The sequence below is a fragment of the Chelonoidis abingdonii genome, chromosome 23, assembly GCF_003597395.2.
Source record: "Chelonoidis abingdonii isolate Lonesome George chromosome 23, CheloAbing_2.0, whole genome shotgun sequence".
NCBI classification, from domain to species: domain Eukaryota; kingdom Metazoa; phylum Chordata; order Testudines; family Testudinidae; genus Chelonoidis; species Chelonoidis abingdonii.
Genome location: NC_133791.1, coordinates 19,134,911 through 19,152,093, shown reverse-complemented (window position 1 = coordinate 19,152,093; position 17,183 = coordinate 19,134,911). Strand labels below are relative to the sequence as shown.

The following is a 17,183-nucleotide window of genomic DNA, read 5'->3' as shown; positions in this document are numbered from 1 at the left end:
CTCCAACAGGACAAGGAAATGCAGAGTTACTCCACGCTAAAATCCAAAGGCACAAGTGCAACTGTCTCTGGGCTCAAGCCTGCAACCCGCTATATCTTCCAGGTTCGGGCCCGGACCTCTGCTGGCTGTGGGAGGTTCAGCCAGATGGTGGAGGTGGAGACCGGGAAAGCAAGTGAGTGCACGAGAGGATGAGGGTGGGGAAAGAGCGGATGTGTGTGCATGGGCACGAGGGTTAAAGTGCAGCACCCAGACGCACAGCACTTGGTCAGTGGGCTGTTTGCCTTGGACTTCAGCTGGAGCGGGATCCACTGCATAGTCAGTGGGAGGCTGAAGGGAGAGGAGTAAGCGAATGGGGAGGTGAGGGCAGAGTCAGAAGGGAGCAGTGGTTCTGCTGTCCTGGAAGCCAGGCTGGGAGTGCCAGGCACTGATGTTGGTGCAGCAGCTGGCATCTGGATGGAGAGGTTTGCTTGAGGGATTATGCGCAGCTGGAAATGGATAAGCGGGTGTGAGATAGGGAGGGAAAGCTGGGGGTGGGGGCAATTTGAAATCTTGGGCCTGGGACACTACACTAGGAGAAGGGCAGAAGAGACCTCATTGGGTCTGCCTTCCCTGCAGCGCTAGCCCACCATCCGCACATAAACTCTGACCTTCAGGTGGCCACTGACACATCTCCAGAATACAGGACTTCCCCCCGTCCATCGCCTGCATCCACCTGCCCATCTGTGTGGGTCCACCCCTGGCTGCATCACTTTGCACGGAGATGCCACCTCCACCCCTGTTCCCACCAGTGTCCTCCTGCATCCAGTTTCCTCCTCTCGTTTTCCCTGGACAAAGGCATGTGTGGTGCTGTGTCCCTCCCAGACAGGGCCACTGCTCCACAAAAGGAGGACTGTCTGGCTGCAAACCGGACAAGTGGCCTCCTGCAGTGCGATCGCACTTTGCAGTGAGGATGCAGGTGAAATCACTGTGGTGTGACACTCCTCCAGGGCGTTCCCACAATCCTGCCCTGTGCCCAGAAGGACAGACAAGTTATCCCACAATGCACTGGGAAAGACTCACAGAGTGTCCCAACTGACTGCAGCACAAAGAACCACAGGACATGCCCCCAGAAATCCTAGCAACCCAGTGAGGACACAGGAACCCTGGCAGGGTTTTGCAGTGCTTGCTACTCCCTGCAGGAATTGCCGAGTCGCTGTGGGGAGAGGAGTGACACTGCGACCATAAGACAGAGGGAACAATTCTCCCAGGGCTCCTTGCGCCTTGAGAAGCACCACTGCAATGATTAGCGCAAGGAAGTGGCAGCCAGCATTACCGGGTTCTGCACTCATCTCTGCCATGGGTTTGCTGTGCCACACTGGCTGGTCCAGCTCCATGCCTCGGTTTCCCCATCTGTAAGGAGGTCCCTGCACTAGGGGACAGGAAGATTAATTCCTTTCCTGTCAAGATCCTCAGTGGAAGGTCTGGCAATGAGACAGAGTGTTATATATTATGGAATGTAGGTTTACAGAGGGTGGGTTAGTGGGTGCCTCACACCAAGCACATATGCCTTGAGTTCCCTTTCTGTGACGTTTCTCTTCCAGTAGCTCTCAGATATGACACCATGACGATCATCTGGATCTGCCTGACCCTGATAACTGGCCTTGTAATCCTGCTGGTGGTTCTGATCTGCAAGAAGAGGTAGGAGACCCGTGGTGGTCACTGCATGCTGAACTCAAAGACACTTCATGTTGGCTCCTCCTAGAGCTGGGGCAAGAGGCTGCGTTTGTGCCACACCTGGGATTCTGTTCCGTCTGCCTGACCGGGAATGGAGCATCGTTGAGAGCAGGGGTAGTGGAGACAGAATGGCAGGGAGCAGGAAGCAAACCAAGGCAATGTTCTAAGACAGCATTTCTCAAATGCGGCCACTGTGGCCGCATGTGGCCACCAGGGTTTTTTCTTGCGGCCACAGCCTCCTGGGCAGTGATTGGAGGGGGGAGTGCCAAAGCATTCACCCCTTCCCCAAGGCCACCAGTAGGGGTTGGGCCCTGCCCCCTCTGGAGCCACAAACAGCAGAGGAGCAGGCAGCCAGTGTGAGTTCCCACCTTTCCCAGGAGTAGTGGGGCTTGGGCTTCTGGCTTCTGCCCTAGGGCATTGGGTGGCAGGCTCCGGCCATGGGGTTTCGGGTTCCAGGCGCAGGACTTCGTGCTCCATCCCCCAGCCACAGGGCTTTGAGCTCTGGTCCTAGGCTCACCGCCCCCCCATCACCCATGGCCCCCGCTGCCTTCCCCAGCCCTCCATTGCCCCTGGACCCCACTTCTTGCCTACCCACTTGTCCATTCAGAGCTTAATTTGTCTGCTGGCTTGCCAGGGCTGAGTATGTCTGCTGTGAAAAGCGATGTTAACAAACCTACAAATGTCAGCTTTCACAGGAGCAGACTTACTTAGCTAGGAAGTCTTAAAAAAAACAGCAACCAAAAACCCAAAAGAAACAACAACAACAAAAAAGAAGAATGTACAAAGCACCTTATGTTGTTTCTATTCTGTTTAGGTCCAGTAAAGAATAGAGACACTGTACTTTTTTTTATTATTGAGTCTGAAGAAAACGCTGCATAGATAAATTACAATGATTTGGACATGGATATGTGCATATTTATTTGTTTTTCCAAAGTTAATTAAGTATTTTAGGAAAAATTGTCAGAGCAGCCACAGTGGCCAGAGTCTAAGGCCACCAAAAAATGTCTTGGGAGAACCACCGCGCTAAGAGACCAGAGTGGTCCTGGGAGAGTTAGCTCAGATAGACAAGAGCAAGGCTCCCGGTCCCCTCAGGAGCGTGATGCAGGAGAAGGGGGACCTAGAGCTGATCTGCAATAGGGCTGTTGGGAAAGCAGGAGTCTGGTAGCACCTGCTAGTACCGTGTTTTAGTGTCAGTGTACGGCAGGGGTAGTCAGTCAACAGGCAGAGCTTGGGCCAAATCTGGACTGCCAGGCACTTTTGAACATTCCCTGAAATCTTTGCATTTATTTATTACCATTATTGGTTTGTTTAGTATTTTCTCTGGAATCTGGACTGTGACTGTACCTTGGCCAAGACATTCAGACTTTGACAAAAAATAATCGACTACTCCTGGAGTAAGGTTTTTTTGTGTGGATTCTGAATCTCAAGACCCTAAGTTGGAAGAAACTGCCTGATGATACCTTGTCACTTTGAGCATTTTGAAATACAAGCGCTTATCACAAGCCAGGTGGCAGTGAAAGCATTTTAATTGAAGTTCAAATATTTTTAATGAAAACCGCACACTAATGTTTTGTGCTGGAGCTGGGATGTACATATGTGCTGTCTGTTGGTATTAGCTGTATACCTTTCTAGTACACGCCCTCCTCCCCCAAACTGAGACGGAAGGCATTTTCTTCCTGTGCTCTCTGAGCATGCTCACAACAAGTTCTTACACCTTCACTCATGCACATTAATTTTCAACTACTGGACAATTATAGACATTAATACATTATAAATTAAACACTCACCACACACCAAACACAATACAGGAGATCCACATAGACAAAATGAAGTCGAGGATCGCTGCAGATGCAATATATAGAGAAGTCATAAGCTAGACCTGTGCACTGATCCCTTAAACGCCACTAGGCAATCAGAGGCCATAGTAAATGTTAGAAGTGGTAGAGTGGCACAACCGTCAGTGTAAACAACTCAAGCCAGGTCTACACTGTGACTTTAAATCGGTTTAATGGCCGATATACTGATTTAACGCTGTACCCGTTCACACGACGTCGTCATTAATATCGAGTTAAACGGCTCCTTAAATCGATTTCAGAACTCCTCCCAGATGAGAGGAGTAGCGCTAAATTCGAAAGTGATAACTCGGATTAGGGTTCGTGTGGACGGAAATCGACATTATTGGCCCCTTAGAGGTATCCCACCGATGCTCACTGACCGCTCTGGTCTCCCACTCGATGCGGAGTGCGTAAACAGGAAAAGCCGCGAGACCTTAATGCATCGCGCACGTGCCAGCTCTGATCAGCACTGGTGGCGATGCAGTTCAAATGCAAAAGTAGCTCCTGCATGAACCTTTACGGAGATCTAGATCTGATCGCTGTATGGTTGAGACAAATCTGTTTTATCAGAGCCTCCGTTAAAGACTAGGAAATCCAAAGCATTTGAAAAATAAATCCAGGATACACAGGGTGCGTTGACAACCGTAACGGGAAGCCAGAGACTCAAAGGGATGCTCACTGGAGGAGGGAGGTGGTAATGAGGGACTACAGCCTACCAGTCTCCACTAGCATCTCTTGAAAACTATTTGCATTCTGTCTTGAGCGCCCATGTCTGTTAGCTTAATACATGGTGTCTTGCAATGGTTCACGAACAGCTCTCGTCTCTTCCCCCCAGCCGTGAAAGAGAAGTAAAATAAATAAATTCCTTGGAGTACTGTAAATGTCACCCTCTGTGTACTGAATGCTGCTGGCAGAGATACGCGAGGTGTTGACAACGGTCAGGATACCGTTTGTGATCTCAGGGTCCGATGATTGCTGTGCTATAGGCGTTTGCTCAATGCACTCCGTGGAAAAAAGGCGCCAAAGGGTTGTCTGCTGCCTTCACAAAGGGAGGGGTGAGGCTGTACCCTGGCACCACCGGGCAATGTTTCTGCCCATCAGGCCACTGTTGCTCTCAACCGGAAGTGGGAAACTATGGATGGCTGAGAACAGCTACCCACAGTGCACCGCTCCTGAAATCGATGTTAGCTTTGGACCATGGACGCAAACAATCGATTTCGTGATCCGACTGTGGACGCGCTAAACCGATTTTATTAGATCTGTTTTGTAATATTGGTTTAAGCTAATTCGAAATAATCGTGCAGTGTAGACGTACCCTCACTTACGGCTGGAATTTTCCAAATGCATGAATCGGAACATTGCTGGCCTGCCCACAGGATTCTGTGACACAATACCGAGGGGAGCAGAGACACTGGCAGTGCAAAATGCACAGGTTGGTCCAACCAAGATATTTGATGCTGAGCTTATTTATTGAAGGCCTACAAGCAAGTTCATGAGAGGTTGAGATCAAGTATGTTTTGATAGGTGATTGGTTCCTGTACCGACATCAACGTTCACTGCCTCTGGTGATGGGATTGCTGAGGTTAAATCTAAGCTAAAGAAGCAGCTGCAGACAGAGGTGTCAGCTAGACATCCTTCCTAAGAAGTCCCCTGCACAGTCACTGATGGTTCTGCTGTACACTTGCCAGCACGTGGTATCATCAAGGACTTTGTGACAAATTTCAGAATCTACACTGAACACGAGCTAGCAGCAGGTGATGTATACCTTGTCTCAGACAGGTGCAAATCCTTCAACACAATGAGAGTCACAAAATGGAGCAGAGCTACAGGAGCAAGCAGAGTGCATCATTTAAGGACGAATGCATCGGTACCTCCACAGAAAGTTGTCTTGACAGTTAATGAAAATAGGAAAGAGTTTGATTGGCATCATTGGTGCAGAATTATTAAAAACAGAGAAAATACCTGAGCTGAAATAAACCAGGGGTGTGTGGTGGTCAACAGAGGAGATATGGCCACCTCACATGAGGCAGCAAAGAACATCCTCAGACATCAAACGGTGATGATAGCAAAAGAGAAAGTGGTGGAAAAGTCGGTATTATCGGATGACATTGACGTATTTCTCTTACTCTTGCATCATTACCTTGAACAGAGCCTAACATATTCAGTGATTATGGAACCCAGCGTCCAAGAGAGAGCTGTAATAGACATCCATGCTACTGCAGAGCAACACCAGAACACGATACCAGGACTGTTAGCTGTCCGGGCGCTCTCAGGCTGTGATACAGTAGCTTCCTGTTTTGGCCTCATCAGAATTACTCTATTGAAAATTCTGCAAGCTGAATACTCCCTCTCTCTGCTGGGTGACATCAATGCCACAATGCCTGCTGACGCTGAACAAGCACCCAAATTCCTGGCTGCACACTACAGACAATCAAACTGTGCCCCCATGTTAGAAGCATGGCAGAAACCATGGGCAGGGAAAACTGGCAAAGTACCATATCAAAACCAAAGCTCAGCTCCTTACCACCACCAAGGGAAGCACTTATAGGAAATGTCAAATATTCAGGTGCACTGCAGTATGGATGGATACGCAATGACAGTTCCAAGTCTCCATTTCCAAAAACGGAACCAGACAATGGTGCACAGATATTTTGAAGTTAATCAAGGGTAATGGACCCTGTAAATCCATGAGCCGAATTGCCAGGAACCGTATTCTGGGCATGCCCTGGAGGTGTGGAGTGTAGTAATGACCTGACAAAATCAGCTTTAGTATTTGCAGATGAAAACAGGGATGACAAGTAGTGTATTACCTATATTACTCACATTGGGATGCTCAACTGTTGTTGGAATGAGACAGAACACCAGTTATCGTTTATAATGACTCCAAAATGCGGTATTTGGTTACAATTATTATTATATTTGTCATTTTGCTGACTAGATACAGTGGGGGTCGGCAACCTTTCAGAAGTGCTGTGCCGAGTCTTCATTTATTCACTCTAATTTAAGGTTTTGCGTGCCGGTCATACATTTTAATGTTTTTTAGAAGGTCTCTCTCTACAAGTCTATGTATTATATAACTAAACTAGTGTTGTATTGTAAAATAAACAAGGTTTTCAAAATGTTTAAGAAGCTTCATTTAAAATTAAATTAAAATGTTGATCTTACACCACTAACCCACTCAGCCTGCTGCTGGTCTGGGGTTCCTTTCACCTAGGCCGGCAGTGGGCTGTGTGGGGCCTGCGACCGGGACCCCAGCTGGGAAGGGTGTGGCAGCCAGAACCCCAGACTGGCAGCGGGCTGTGTGGGGCTGGTGGCCGGGACCCCAGACCGGCAGCGGGCTGAGCGGCTCAACTCACTGCCATTCAGGGGTTCCAGCCCCAGCCAGCCAGCCAGGATCCCGGCTGCCGGACCCACTCAGCCCACTGCCAGTCTGGGGTCCCGGCCCTGCCCACATACAGTGGGTATCTACCTTCTCCCTGGTTCTGGCCCATTCTCTTCCTCTCTCTGCACTGAGCTGAGGGTGGGAGTGGACCGAGCACAGGGCTGGGGGTGAAGGCTCTGGCCAGGACCTAGAATGAGGGAGGGGGCTCAGGGTTGGGGCAGGAGGTTTGGGTGTGGGGGCACTTACCTGGGCAGCTGCCATGTGGTGTGAGGGGTGCAGGTGGGAATGTGAGTGAGGCTGCAGGAGCTCCCGTTTGGTGCTCAGGGTGGGAGTGGAGATGTGCAGGGTGCATGGGATGTGGGGGGGCTGGGGATGTGGGGGGTGCAAAAGTCAGGGCTGAGGTCATGGGAGGGGGTGAAGGAGTCAGAGGGCTGGGTGATACAGGGCCCAGGGCAGTGGCCTGGGAGATGTGTGGGGCTGCAGGGCTCAGGGCAGAGGGATGGGTGACTGCCCCCCCAAACCCCCACCCCCCCCAGCTCTTGTCCCAACTACCCCCTCCTGGGACCCCACCCCCTATCTAAGCCTCCCTGCCCCTTGTCCCCTGACGGCCCCCCTAGGACCCTACCCCCTACCTGTCTCCTGACTGCCCCAACCGTTATCCACACCCCTGCACCCAGACAGACACCCTGGACTCCCATACCCCATCCCACCGCTCCCTGCCCCCTGACAGGACCCCCAGAACTCTGGACCAATATAACCCCCACAGCTCCCTTCCTGCCCCAACCCCTCTCCACACCCCTACCTCCTGACAGCCCCCCCCAGAACTCCCGACTCATCCAACCCCCCACAGCTCCTTATCCCGTGACCACCTCCTCCAGAGACCCTCCCACTGCCCCCCAGGACTCTCCTTTCTCCCTGTCCCCTGAGTGCCCTGACCCCTATCCACCCCTGACCCCGGGACTCCCATGCCTCATTCACCCCCCCTACTCCCTAACTGCCCTCTCCAGAGACCCCCGCCCCTAACCACTCCCCCGGGATCCCACCCCCCATCCAACCCACCCTGCTCCCTGTCCCCTGACTGCCTCCAGCCCTTATCCAATGCCACCCCCCCAGCCCTGGACCCCCCTTACCATGAGGCTCCCCACTCATCCGGAGTTTTATCGCTGCCACACGTGCGCAGCCCCACCCCGCCCCTCAGAGCACTGCGCACGTGGGGGCAGGGATCTGGATGAGCAGGGAGTGGTTTTCCCTCCCCACGGAGCCAAACGCTGCCCCGCGGGAGCACGCAGCCCCGGCTCCCAGAGCGCTGCGCGTGCGGCGGCAGGGCTTCAGGGGAAGGGGCTGGCGGCCTGCTGCGCTTGGTCAGTGCTCCGGCCAGGGAGCACAGACCCTGCAGCTTGCTGCATCGGCAGGATTTTTAATGGCACATTGGAGTCCCGGCAGGCTCCAGTGCGCCATTAAAAATCGGCTCGCGTGCCATCTTTGGCACACGTGCCATCGGTTGCTGACACCTGAGATACATTTATGGTCTGTTGAATACTTTTCACATAATAAAAAGTGGTCACTGTCTCAAATGACAATTAAGGTCTATGCTGTACCCCCAGCCCTTTGCCTCGTGTGCCCCATTAGTCAAATATGTGTTGTTATTGATTGAGATTGCAAATGTTAAATACATGGATTTCATACATTAGGACTCTTAAGCTTTGATTTTGTCTGCTCCAAATCATGTGAACTCCTGCTGATTGGGGGGGGGCTGGCGAGGGTGGGATGAAACCTCGGTATTTCAAAATGCTCAGCAGTGACAGTGTCATTAGGCAGGTTCGTGTAACATGCGGTCTGGAGATACAGAAGCCACAAAAACACCTTATCTGGACCCTAAAGCAAGGCTGACCAGAGGGGCTGCCAGACTACAGGTCACGTGCAGTGGACAAACCCAGAGCCAGGAAGAGCAGATGATCATTGTGAGACGTGGGCTGGATGGGCTGGTATTCTCTGAGCTGGTTGCTGTTGAACCGTGGACCTGGTACACAAGATATCCTGGTCTGGGCAAATCGAAAGCTGGAGGTGGGGGTGAAGATCCGCAGTGCAGCTGTTCTGTGCCCTGCTGTCAGCTCCAGCTCAGGTTCTGAGTGAATCTCTGGTACTGCGCCTTGCTCACTTCCCGGTAACCCACGGCTGCGTGTGTGTGAGATGGAAGGCAGAGCTGCTGTGTCAGGAGTCTTTCCTCTGCCTCTTGTGTCTCCATGGCAGGCACTGTGGTTACAGCAAGGCTTTCCAGGACTCAGATGAGGAGAAGATGCACTATCAGAATGGCCAGGGTAAGTACATGGAGATGTGTCTGGGGTGAGCTGTTCTCTGCCTCCTAGCAGAGGCTGTTCTGGGCCAGCTACTCTTGGTCTCAGGTGATTTTCCTTGTCCCTCTGGGTATCTGGGCCCTTGGGGTGGTCTGGAGAGGTCTGTGTTCTGAAGGGGAAATTTAGCTTCCCTGGAGTTGGGTGCCAGAGAGCAAGCCCCCACTGGGGTATCTCTCCGCTGTATGTGGCCCTAAGGAGTCTGAATCACTGCTTTTGGGGTCTGGATTCCTGCTGCCTCTCCGGCTCCCAGAGGGCATTGCTGTTTGCTGTTGGAATGATCTCACTTTTTCTTTCCCCGCTGAACTCTAACAGTGAAGTTCCCCACGTCAAAGTTCTACGTGGACCCTCACACGTACGAGGACCCCTGCCAAGCCGTGCACGAGTTCACACGAGAGATAGAGGCGTCCAGGATTAAAATTGAGAAAGTCATTGGATCCGGTGAGTGCCCTGGCTTTGTGCATTTCACACCCTTTGAACTTCCTTCAGAAACCCATTTCTTCCCCCAGCGCTATGGTGCTAATGTTTGTGCAGTACTCTGGAGACGCGAGGGGCTAAATAAATACAGCTCGTGCTGAGTGTTATGATGATCCTCAGTGAGGGTTTGAGCCATTCTGTAGCTTTTTGAGCACAAAAAGCACGTGCAGAATTTTTTAACATATGAAGTGAACCGTCCGGAGCCAGATGCTCAGCTGGTGTTAATCGTTGTAGCTCAGCTGCAGCCAATGGAACGACACTGACTTGCGCCATCTGAAGGTCTGGCTGTCCAGGCACAAGTATCTCCTCTGTTGCTACCTTGAATTTCACCCCCAAAGTTCATGTCTGGGCTGAGAAAACACTTGAGCCATTTCAGCAAAAATGTTGATTTTTTTTTTCTGAAAAGTGATATCAGCTGAGAATAGGGGCTTGGAAGGCAAGCACACAAGAGAGAGGGCGGGCGAGCGAGCTGTCAGCTACTGGTGACACCCATGGTAGGCCAATGGTGCACAAAGTCTGAGTGCCTTCCTGCTTGGCAATTGCACAGAACCAGCCAGGATGTGCAGGCTCAGAGCTGCCCGGGAGGTGCTGGGAATTCTCACTAACCAGCCCTGCTCTTGCTTTTCACCTGGCTTTGTATCCACGTTGTTGTGAGGGAAGTTGGAAATCCCATCATAGGACGTGCTTAGCACACCTCATCATTGCTATGCCAGCACAAAGGTGGGTGAGAGTCTTTATGCCTCTGAGGCACCAAGCCAGGCAATGATTCCTTACGGTGAGTCAGTGGTAGGAAACAGAACCCAGGAGTCCTGACTCCCCAAGCACGGGACCATGCTGCAGCCTTCCTGTTGGCTCTAGAAAACAGGCCCCTAGTTGCTGGCTCTGGACGTGTGTTTAGCCTGGTGGCAGAAGGAGTGCGGATTTGGTAGGGTGCCAGGAGGCTGCAGTGAATTGAGAAGCTAAGCCCTTTCCCTTGTCTTTTCTTGCTTTGCAGGAGAATCTGGGGAGGTGTGTTATGGCCACCTGAAAGTGCCAGGGAAGAGGGAGCTTCCCGTGGCCATCAAGGCTTTGAAAGCAGGTTACACGGAGAAGCAGAGACGGGACTTCCTGAGCGAGGCCAGCATCATGGCGCAGTTCGACCACCCCAACATTATCCACCTGGAGGGCATAGTCGCCAGGAGTACGTTTCTGGGTGCAACGGATTAGAGAGGGCAGTCACATAGTCAGTGCAGGGACCATAGGGACAAAGAGGAAGCTGATCTCACAGCCAGAGCCCTCAGGAAGTGCTTTCCTCTCCCAAATCTGGCAGAGACCCTCTACAACCGAGAGGCCGGCCAGCTGCTGCACAACGTATAATCTCACTAATGGAGGCCTTTCACTTTGCTAACCCCTTTCATCCCCAGGGATCCCCAATATAACAAACCCAAATGCAGCCGCCTTTGGGGTGGAATGTGGCAGCTGTGTCACTGACTATTGCAATGCTACTGAAGTGTGTTGGACCGGAATGGAGGCTTCTGTATCCAGTGGGAACTACAGAGGGAATTTAAGGAGATGGGGCACAGATGGCCAATAGGAAATGTGTCCAAAACATGGGGGTAAACATCTCATGGGTGGGAGCTCCCACGGTTCCCAACAGGCAGGTGCCACATCAGAGAGAGAGCTGCTAGGCAGGCCTATCAGAGGATCATGTTCCTATGGGGCCCCTGCTGAAGGGCTGGGTGGGCACAGGCAGGTGGCAGTGCGTGGGCGAAGCTTGCCCTGACACTGCCCTCACTCTGCCTGCTCTGAGGGCTTCATTTTCACATACAGCACCAAATTCCTGGGAGCTGGCAGTAAAGTGCCTTTGGATTGCTACGGGCCAGCAGGCTCAGAATGAAGTCCTACCATGAGCCAGGGTCTTTGCTGCTAGCTTCAGGCTCTAGAGTCTACGAGCCAGCTCCTCAGCCCAGCAGTGTTCTCGCCTTTTGACATTCCTGATTAGCATCTTGAAAGGCAGACAGCTTGTGACTTGCAGGACTGCTGCTTTTCTCCTTTCCTTTCTAATGTCATTAGAGAAATGAAGGATTTATTCCTGGCCACAGCTCAGACCCCTGATAGGAGAATGCTGCTGCTTGGGGCTTTTCCAACATTCATTTGAGGGAGGTGAAATGGGACACCTGACAGGGTACTTTGTAACATCACATGTAGTGGCTCCCCTCACCCCACTCCACTCTGCACCCCAACGCCAGAGATCAGGGTTATTGGATTCGGAGAAGCACTACCCATTAGCATTCATTTTAAAGGCAGCATCGTATTGAATTGTAATGTGAAGTTATAGTTTTAAAAGGCACATTGAAATGCAAAGCGTTATGGTAATGGGATGCAAATTTCATTTAAACAATGAAACTGACTTAGCAACAACAATGGCGCTTGTACAGAGAGTGTGAGTAGGATGCATGAGTGCAAGGTGGATGCATGAGTGTGAGTAGGCTGTGTTAGTGCAAGTAGGACATGTGCGTATGAGTAGGCTGTGTTAGTGCGAGCAGGCTGTGTCAGTGTGAGCAGGCTGTGTTAGTTCTATATGCACACGCTGGCATGGTTCACACACAGCACCAGGATGGGACCTCACCAGCTCTTTGCAGGGCTGTGGGACACCTTGATTGTCCCTGTGGCCCTGGATTTGCTTCCCTCCCTGCACCAGGCAGGTACCAGGGCTCCCAGAGGAAGGTGACTTCTCTATTAACTTGACCTCTCTTGTCTCCTACAGGCAAATTGGTAATGATTGTAACCGAATACATGGAGAACGGCTCACTAGATTCCTTTCTCCGGGTAATCAGCTCCTCTGAATTTTTATTCATTGCACATTCTTGAGGGCTGAGTGGCTGATGAGGGAGAAGAACAGGCTGATCCACACTCTGCGGCCTCATGACCACTGTGACCGCTGAGTAAAAGCTGCAGGCGCTGAGGGAACACTAGCTCCAAGGCATCTGCACTCAGTCTCACGCAGAGCATCCTAGTGTGAGAGGCAGACTCCTGCTGCTGGTGCACAGGAGCATCTGCCAGGCCTATGCAGTGGGAAGAGTGGAGGGTTGGAGGTTGGAGGTGACAGGAGTACAAACTGTCCTTCATTTCCTCGGGCCTGGCCAGACTTGCTCGAAGAGGTGTCTGAGTTTGGAGCCCGAGTGTGGGGGCATTACAGATTGCAACAGGTGAGCTGAGTGTAGCTTAATGGGGACAGGGGTCTGGCCCTACGGGTCACAGAGGTCCAAGTCACCATGCAGAATCAGTGTTTGTCAGGTGCCCAGCGAGAGGCCAGGAATAATGTCAGGGTTGTTTTCTCTCCAGAAACATGATGGGCAGTTCACCATCATCCAGCTGGTGGGCATGCTGAGGGGCATTGGTGCTGGCATGAGATACCTCTCTGATTTGGGCTACGTGCACCGGGACCTGGCTGCCCGTAACGTTCTTGTTAACAGCAACTTGGTCTGCAAGGTGTCTGACTTCGGCCTGTCGAGAATCCTTGAGGATGATCCGTATGCTGCGTATACCACCACGGTACATTCTGTGCTTTCCCTGCCTCTTTCTCTGTGCTGAGTCATAAAGAACAGCAGGCATTCCACGCAACCTTCAGGGAGAGAAATCACAGCCTGAAGCCAAGGCATGAAGCTCAGCCTTAGCTCCACCCTCTTGTGCTGGTGCCATGAAATATGGGGCTCCTTAGACCATTATAAATGGTCTGACAATTCATATAACACAAACTCGTTTCTTATACAGCTGAATGTGGAGAGAGTTACAGCACAGTGTAAGCTGGCACCTTTCCTAGCCTGCTCTCAATTACAGTCCACACACCATGCAGAATCCCAAATCACCCTCTTCATACCCTGTCTCCTCTTTCCTCCCATCTCCTGTGTAACGGGAGAGGTAACAGCTCATCTGTCTCAGGGAGTTTCACACAAATGCTGCCACACTGTTACGTACATACAGTCTCAGGCTTGGCCTGATGTTTTAATCTCAGTGAGATCAACAGAACAAGTTGAGTTTGAAGTAGATTGGTTCAGTAGTTTAAAAATTGTTTAAAGTTATCGAGTCCCATTGCTGGCTGGAGCAAAGGATTTCTTGTTTTAGGAAGAGCTAGCAGTGACCCCCAGATTTAGGTAAGCTAACATTTCTGGTATAGAAGATTCTTGTGACCTTTTTATGAGGCACCCTTACCCCTCCATTATATGTTGCAGGCCTTTGACATTCTGCTGGGGCAAAGCACCGGAGCTAGAGATGTGCCTTTTGCTTGTTCCATGAAATTCTGTTGAGGTTTGGCTCAGATAGAAACGTAAAAATCACCATTTCCGTTCTCAGCCTGCGTGACTCAGCTTGCCAGAATAGTAACTCAGCACAAATGTTCCAAGGACAAGCCCCAGCTTCCACCAGAGCAGCAGGAGTGCTGGGAATGAGGACGAGAGCTGGACAAGGCTCCCACCCTGACCACACTCCTTCCCTGACCTGGCACATGGGGTAGAAGCCCATCCCCCACTCTAGGGGCACCACATGGGGCAGGAGCCTATCGGTTCTTGGCATGGGAGTCGGGAGAGAGCCCACCCATTCCCCTCTGAGCTTGCAGCCTTCTCTTCATATAGCAGGTACAGTGGGTAATGTGGTCTTTATGTGTTACAGTAACGATGAAAGTTCAGGGTTCAAATCCTGCTGGTGCTGCATGATGGGATGGCTGGGTTGACACAATTATACATCACAGGATTTGGTTTTTCTTTTAAAGAAAATCTTGAAATTACAAACAAGAACTATGTTAAAGGAACATACATTAGATTAGAGCAGGGATCAGCAACCTTTGGCATGCAGCCTGTCAGGGAAAGCCGCGGGTGGGCCGGGACAGTTTGTTTACCTGCAGCATCCGCAGGTTTGGCTGAGTGCACCTCCCACTGGCCATGGGTCGCTGTTCCAGGCCAATGGGGGCTGCGGGAAGCGGCAGCCAGCACATCCTTCAGCCCACGCCACTTCCCACAGCCCCCATAGGCCTGGAACAGTGAACCGCAGCCAACGGGCACTTCCCTCGGCCGAACCTGCGGACGCTGCCAATAAACAAACCATCCCGGCCCACCAGCGGCTTTCCCTGATGGGCCATGTCCCAAAGGTTGCCCATCCCTGGATTAGAGAGACAAGGTGGGTGAGGTAATGTCTTTTATTGGACCAATACAGGTCAATTACCTTGTCTCTCTAATATCCTGGGGCCAACACAGCTACAACAAAGATAATTTAGATCAGTGGTTCTCAACCAGGAGCACACGTACCCTTGGGTGTTCGCAGAGATCTTCCAGGGGGCACATCAGCTCATCTAGATATTTGCCTAGGTTTACAACAGGCTACATAAAAAGCACTAGCGAAATCAGTACGACTTGTTTGGATTGCTGTATATGCTATACACCGAAATGTAAGTACACTAGTTATATGCCAATTGATTTATTTTATAATTAAATAGTAAAAATGAGAAAGTAGGAATTTTTCAGTACCAGTGTGCTGTGACTCGTATTTTTGTGTCTGATTTTGTAAGCAAGTTGTTTTTAAGCAAGGCGATACTTGGGGGTACGCAAGACAAATCAGACTCCTGATGGGGTACAGTTATCTGCAAGGGTTAAGAGCCACTGATTTAGGTTACAAAGTCAAGCACGCAAAAATTAGGAAATGTCAAACTTACAGTTGCCTGCACAACATCACTTTGATCCCTGTTTCCATATGTAACCCACTGGTCAGTGCCAGTCTGTGTCATGTGTCCCCTTCTGCACCTGCTCCGCATGGGGCATGGGGCTGTTACAGCTCTTCTTTACAAATGCTAACCATTTAGTTCATGCTTTCAGCTCTGGAGGGTTTCCTGCTCCAGTCCCTGAAGTGTTGGTCAAGGAACATGGTCACATACTGTATCCTCATTCGCTGCACAGGATGGACACACAAAGCTGGAGAATTAACGCCACGTGTGTAACTGTAATGCTGACATTTCTTAACCTTTGAGTGCTCGACTTTGCAATCTAAACAGCGTTCTATTAACGTAGATCGTGTGTGTGTGTTTCTGGGCTTTCACATCTTGCCTAAAGCCACCCAACGGGGAAGTAAGAGGGAGAGCAAGAAGCCAAGGATCTCTGTGTTTGGCTCCTCCTTTCCCCGGGATAAACATGCGTCCTCCAGCGTCTAATAATTTCTGGGCTTGTTCTCCCTGCTGGGCTTGCGTGCGGGACACCCTGCAGCACCACACCAGACACCTTCTGGGCAGAGGCTTCGTTCCTCAGTGAGCGGTAGGGAGAAGAGGCCCAGAGTCTAGGCTTTCAGGAGTCTAAACATGAGCCCACTCTCTGCTTTATTGTCTTCCTTATAGCCAGCTCTCTGGGACACCTGCGGGCGGAGGCCTTCCAGCAGCCAGGCTAAATTCTCGGTGCTTTCAGGTTCAGTCCTGCATGCAAGCAAAACTCTCAGTACTCGGCCTTGGTGACACAACAAGATTATCCCAGCAGGGCTGGGATGTGTCACATGACACAAGCCCTGAGCTGGTCATTGGCCCTTGTCAATCCTGCTCCAGTTTCCAGATCTACTCCCTGCCCCTAGAGTGCCCTTGCTTTGAATATATCAGGGACACTCTAGGGTAGACTAGGACAACTTTACCCAACATGGGCATTTGCCACTGAGTGAGTCACTAGCTGAGGGTTTCCAGATGTCTGGGGCAGACACACTCCATTCACCTTTGCTTCAGCGGGTGCTAGTGATGGGTGCACGTCCGGTCTTGAGCCCGATGCAGGGGCAAGAAATGGTATTTAAAATTCATCCCCTTTACCAAGGTTGGGATCAGGTCATATCTGAAATGAACACATTTAATCAGGCCCCATCTACACGACGCGTGAAAATCGATTTTAGATACGCAATTTCAGCTATGAGAATAGCGTAGCTGAAATCGAATATCTAAAATCGAGTTACTCACCCGTCTTCACCGCGCCGAATCGATGTGCGCGGCTCGCCATGTCGAATCCGGAACTCCGTTTGTTTTGGTGGAGTTCCGGAATCGATGTAAGCGCGCTCTGGGTTCGATATATCCCCGTCTAGACGAGACGCGATATATCGAACTCTGAGCTTTCGATTTTAACGCGCCGAAATGGCGCGTCGTATAGACGTGGCCTCAGCACCAGCGCCTGCCTAGAGTCTAGTGTTAGGAGCCAACCCTGTGTTCTCATGCTGCCATTGCTAACTGCTCCAGAGTTACCCGTGATAGTATGGCAGGGCTGCATCTGCACTGGCAAAGCCAGGACTCATCACTCGGCCTGGGAGTGCGCCCACGCAGCCAGGCTAGGGCTCAGCATGTCTTCTGTCTAACCCTGTTCTGAGCTGGCATAGCTGATACGGTGGTGGAAATGCCTGAGCCCTGCCTACACTAGAGCGCCTGCTGTTGCTATCGGT

The 17,183-nt window shown here is 51.2% G+C and overlaps 1 protein-coding gene across 4 annotated transcripts in view; it reads left to right on the top strand.

Moving 5' to 3' along the window:
* Positions 1 to 17,183, top strand: part of EPHA8 (EPH receptor A8) — a 99,396-nt gene that overhangs the window by 76,771 nt on the left and 5,442 nt on the right. For 2 of the 4 annotated variants that reach the window (XM_032787635.2, XM_032787636.2), the window contains exons 6-12: positions 10 to 172; positions 1,581 to 1,677; positions 9,181 to 9,248; positions 9,597 to 9,722; positions 10,753 to 10,938; positions 12,505 to 12,566; positions 13,083 to 13,292. In XM_032787635.2, the coding sequence (XP_032643526.1) occupies positions 10 to 172; positions 1,581 to 1,677; positions 9,181 to 9,248; positions 9,597 to 9,722; positions 10,753 to 10,938; positions 12,505 to 12,566; positions 13,083 to 13,292 (912 nt within the window). Of the gene's footprint in view, positions 1 to 9; positions 173 to 1,580; positions 1,678 to 9,180; positions 9,249 to 9,596; positions 9,723 to 10,752; positions 10,939 to 12,504; positions 12,567 to 13,082; positions 13,293 to 17,183 lie in introns of those variants that run through there. The other 2 variants (XM_032787637.2, XM_032787638.2) reach the window with 2 other exon arrangements.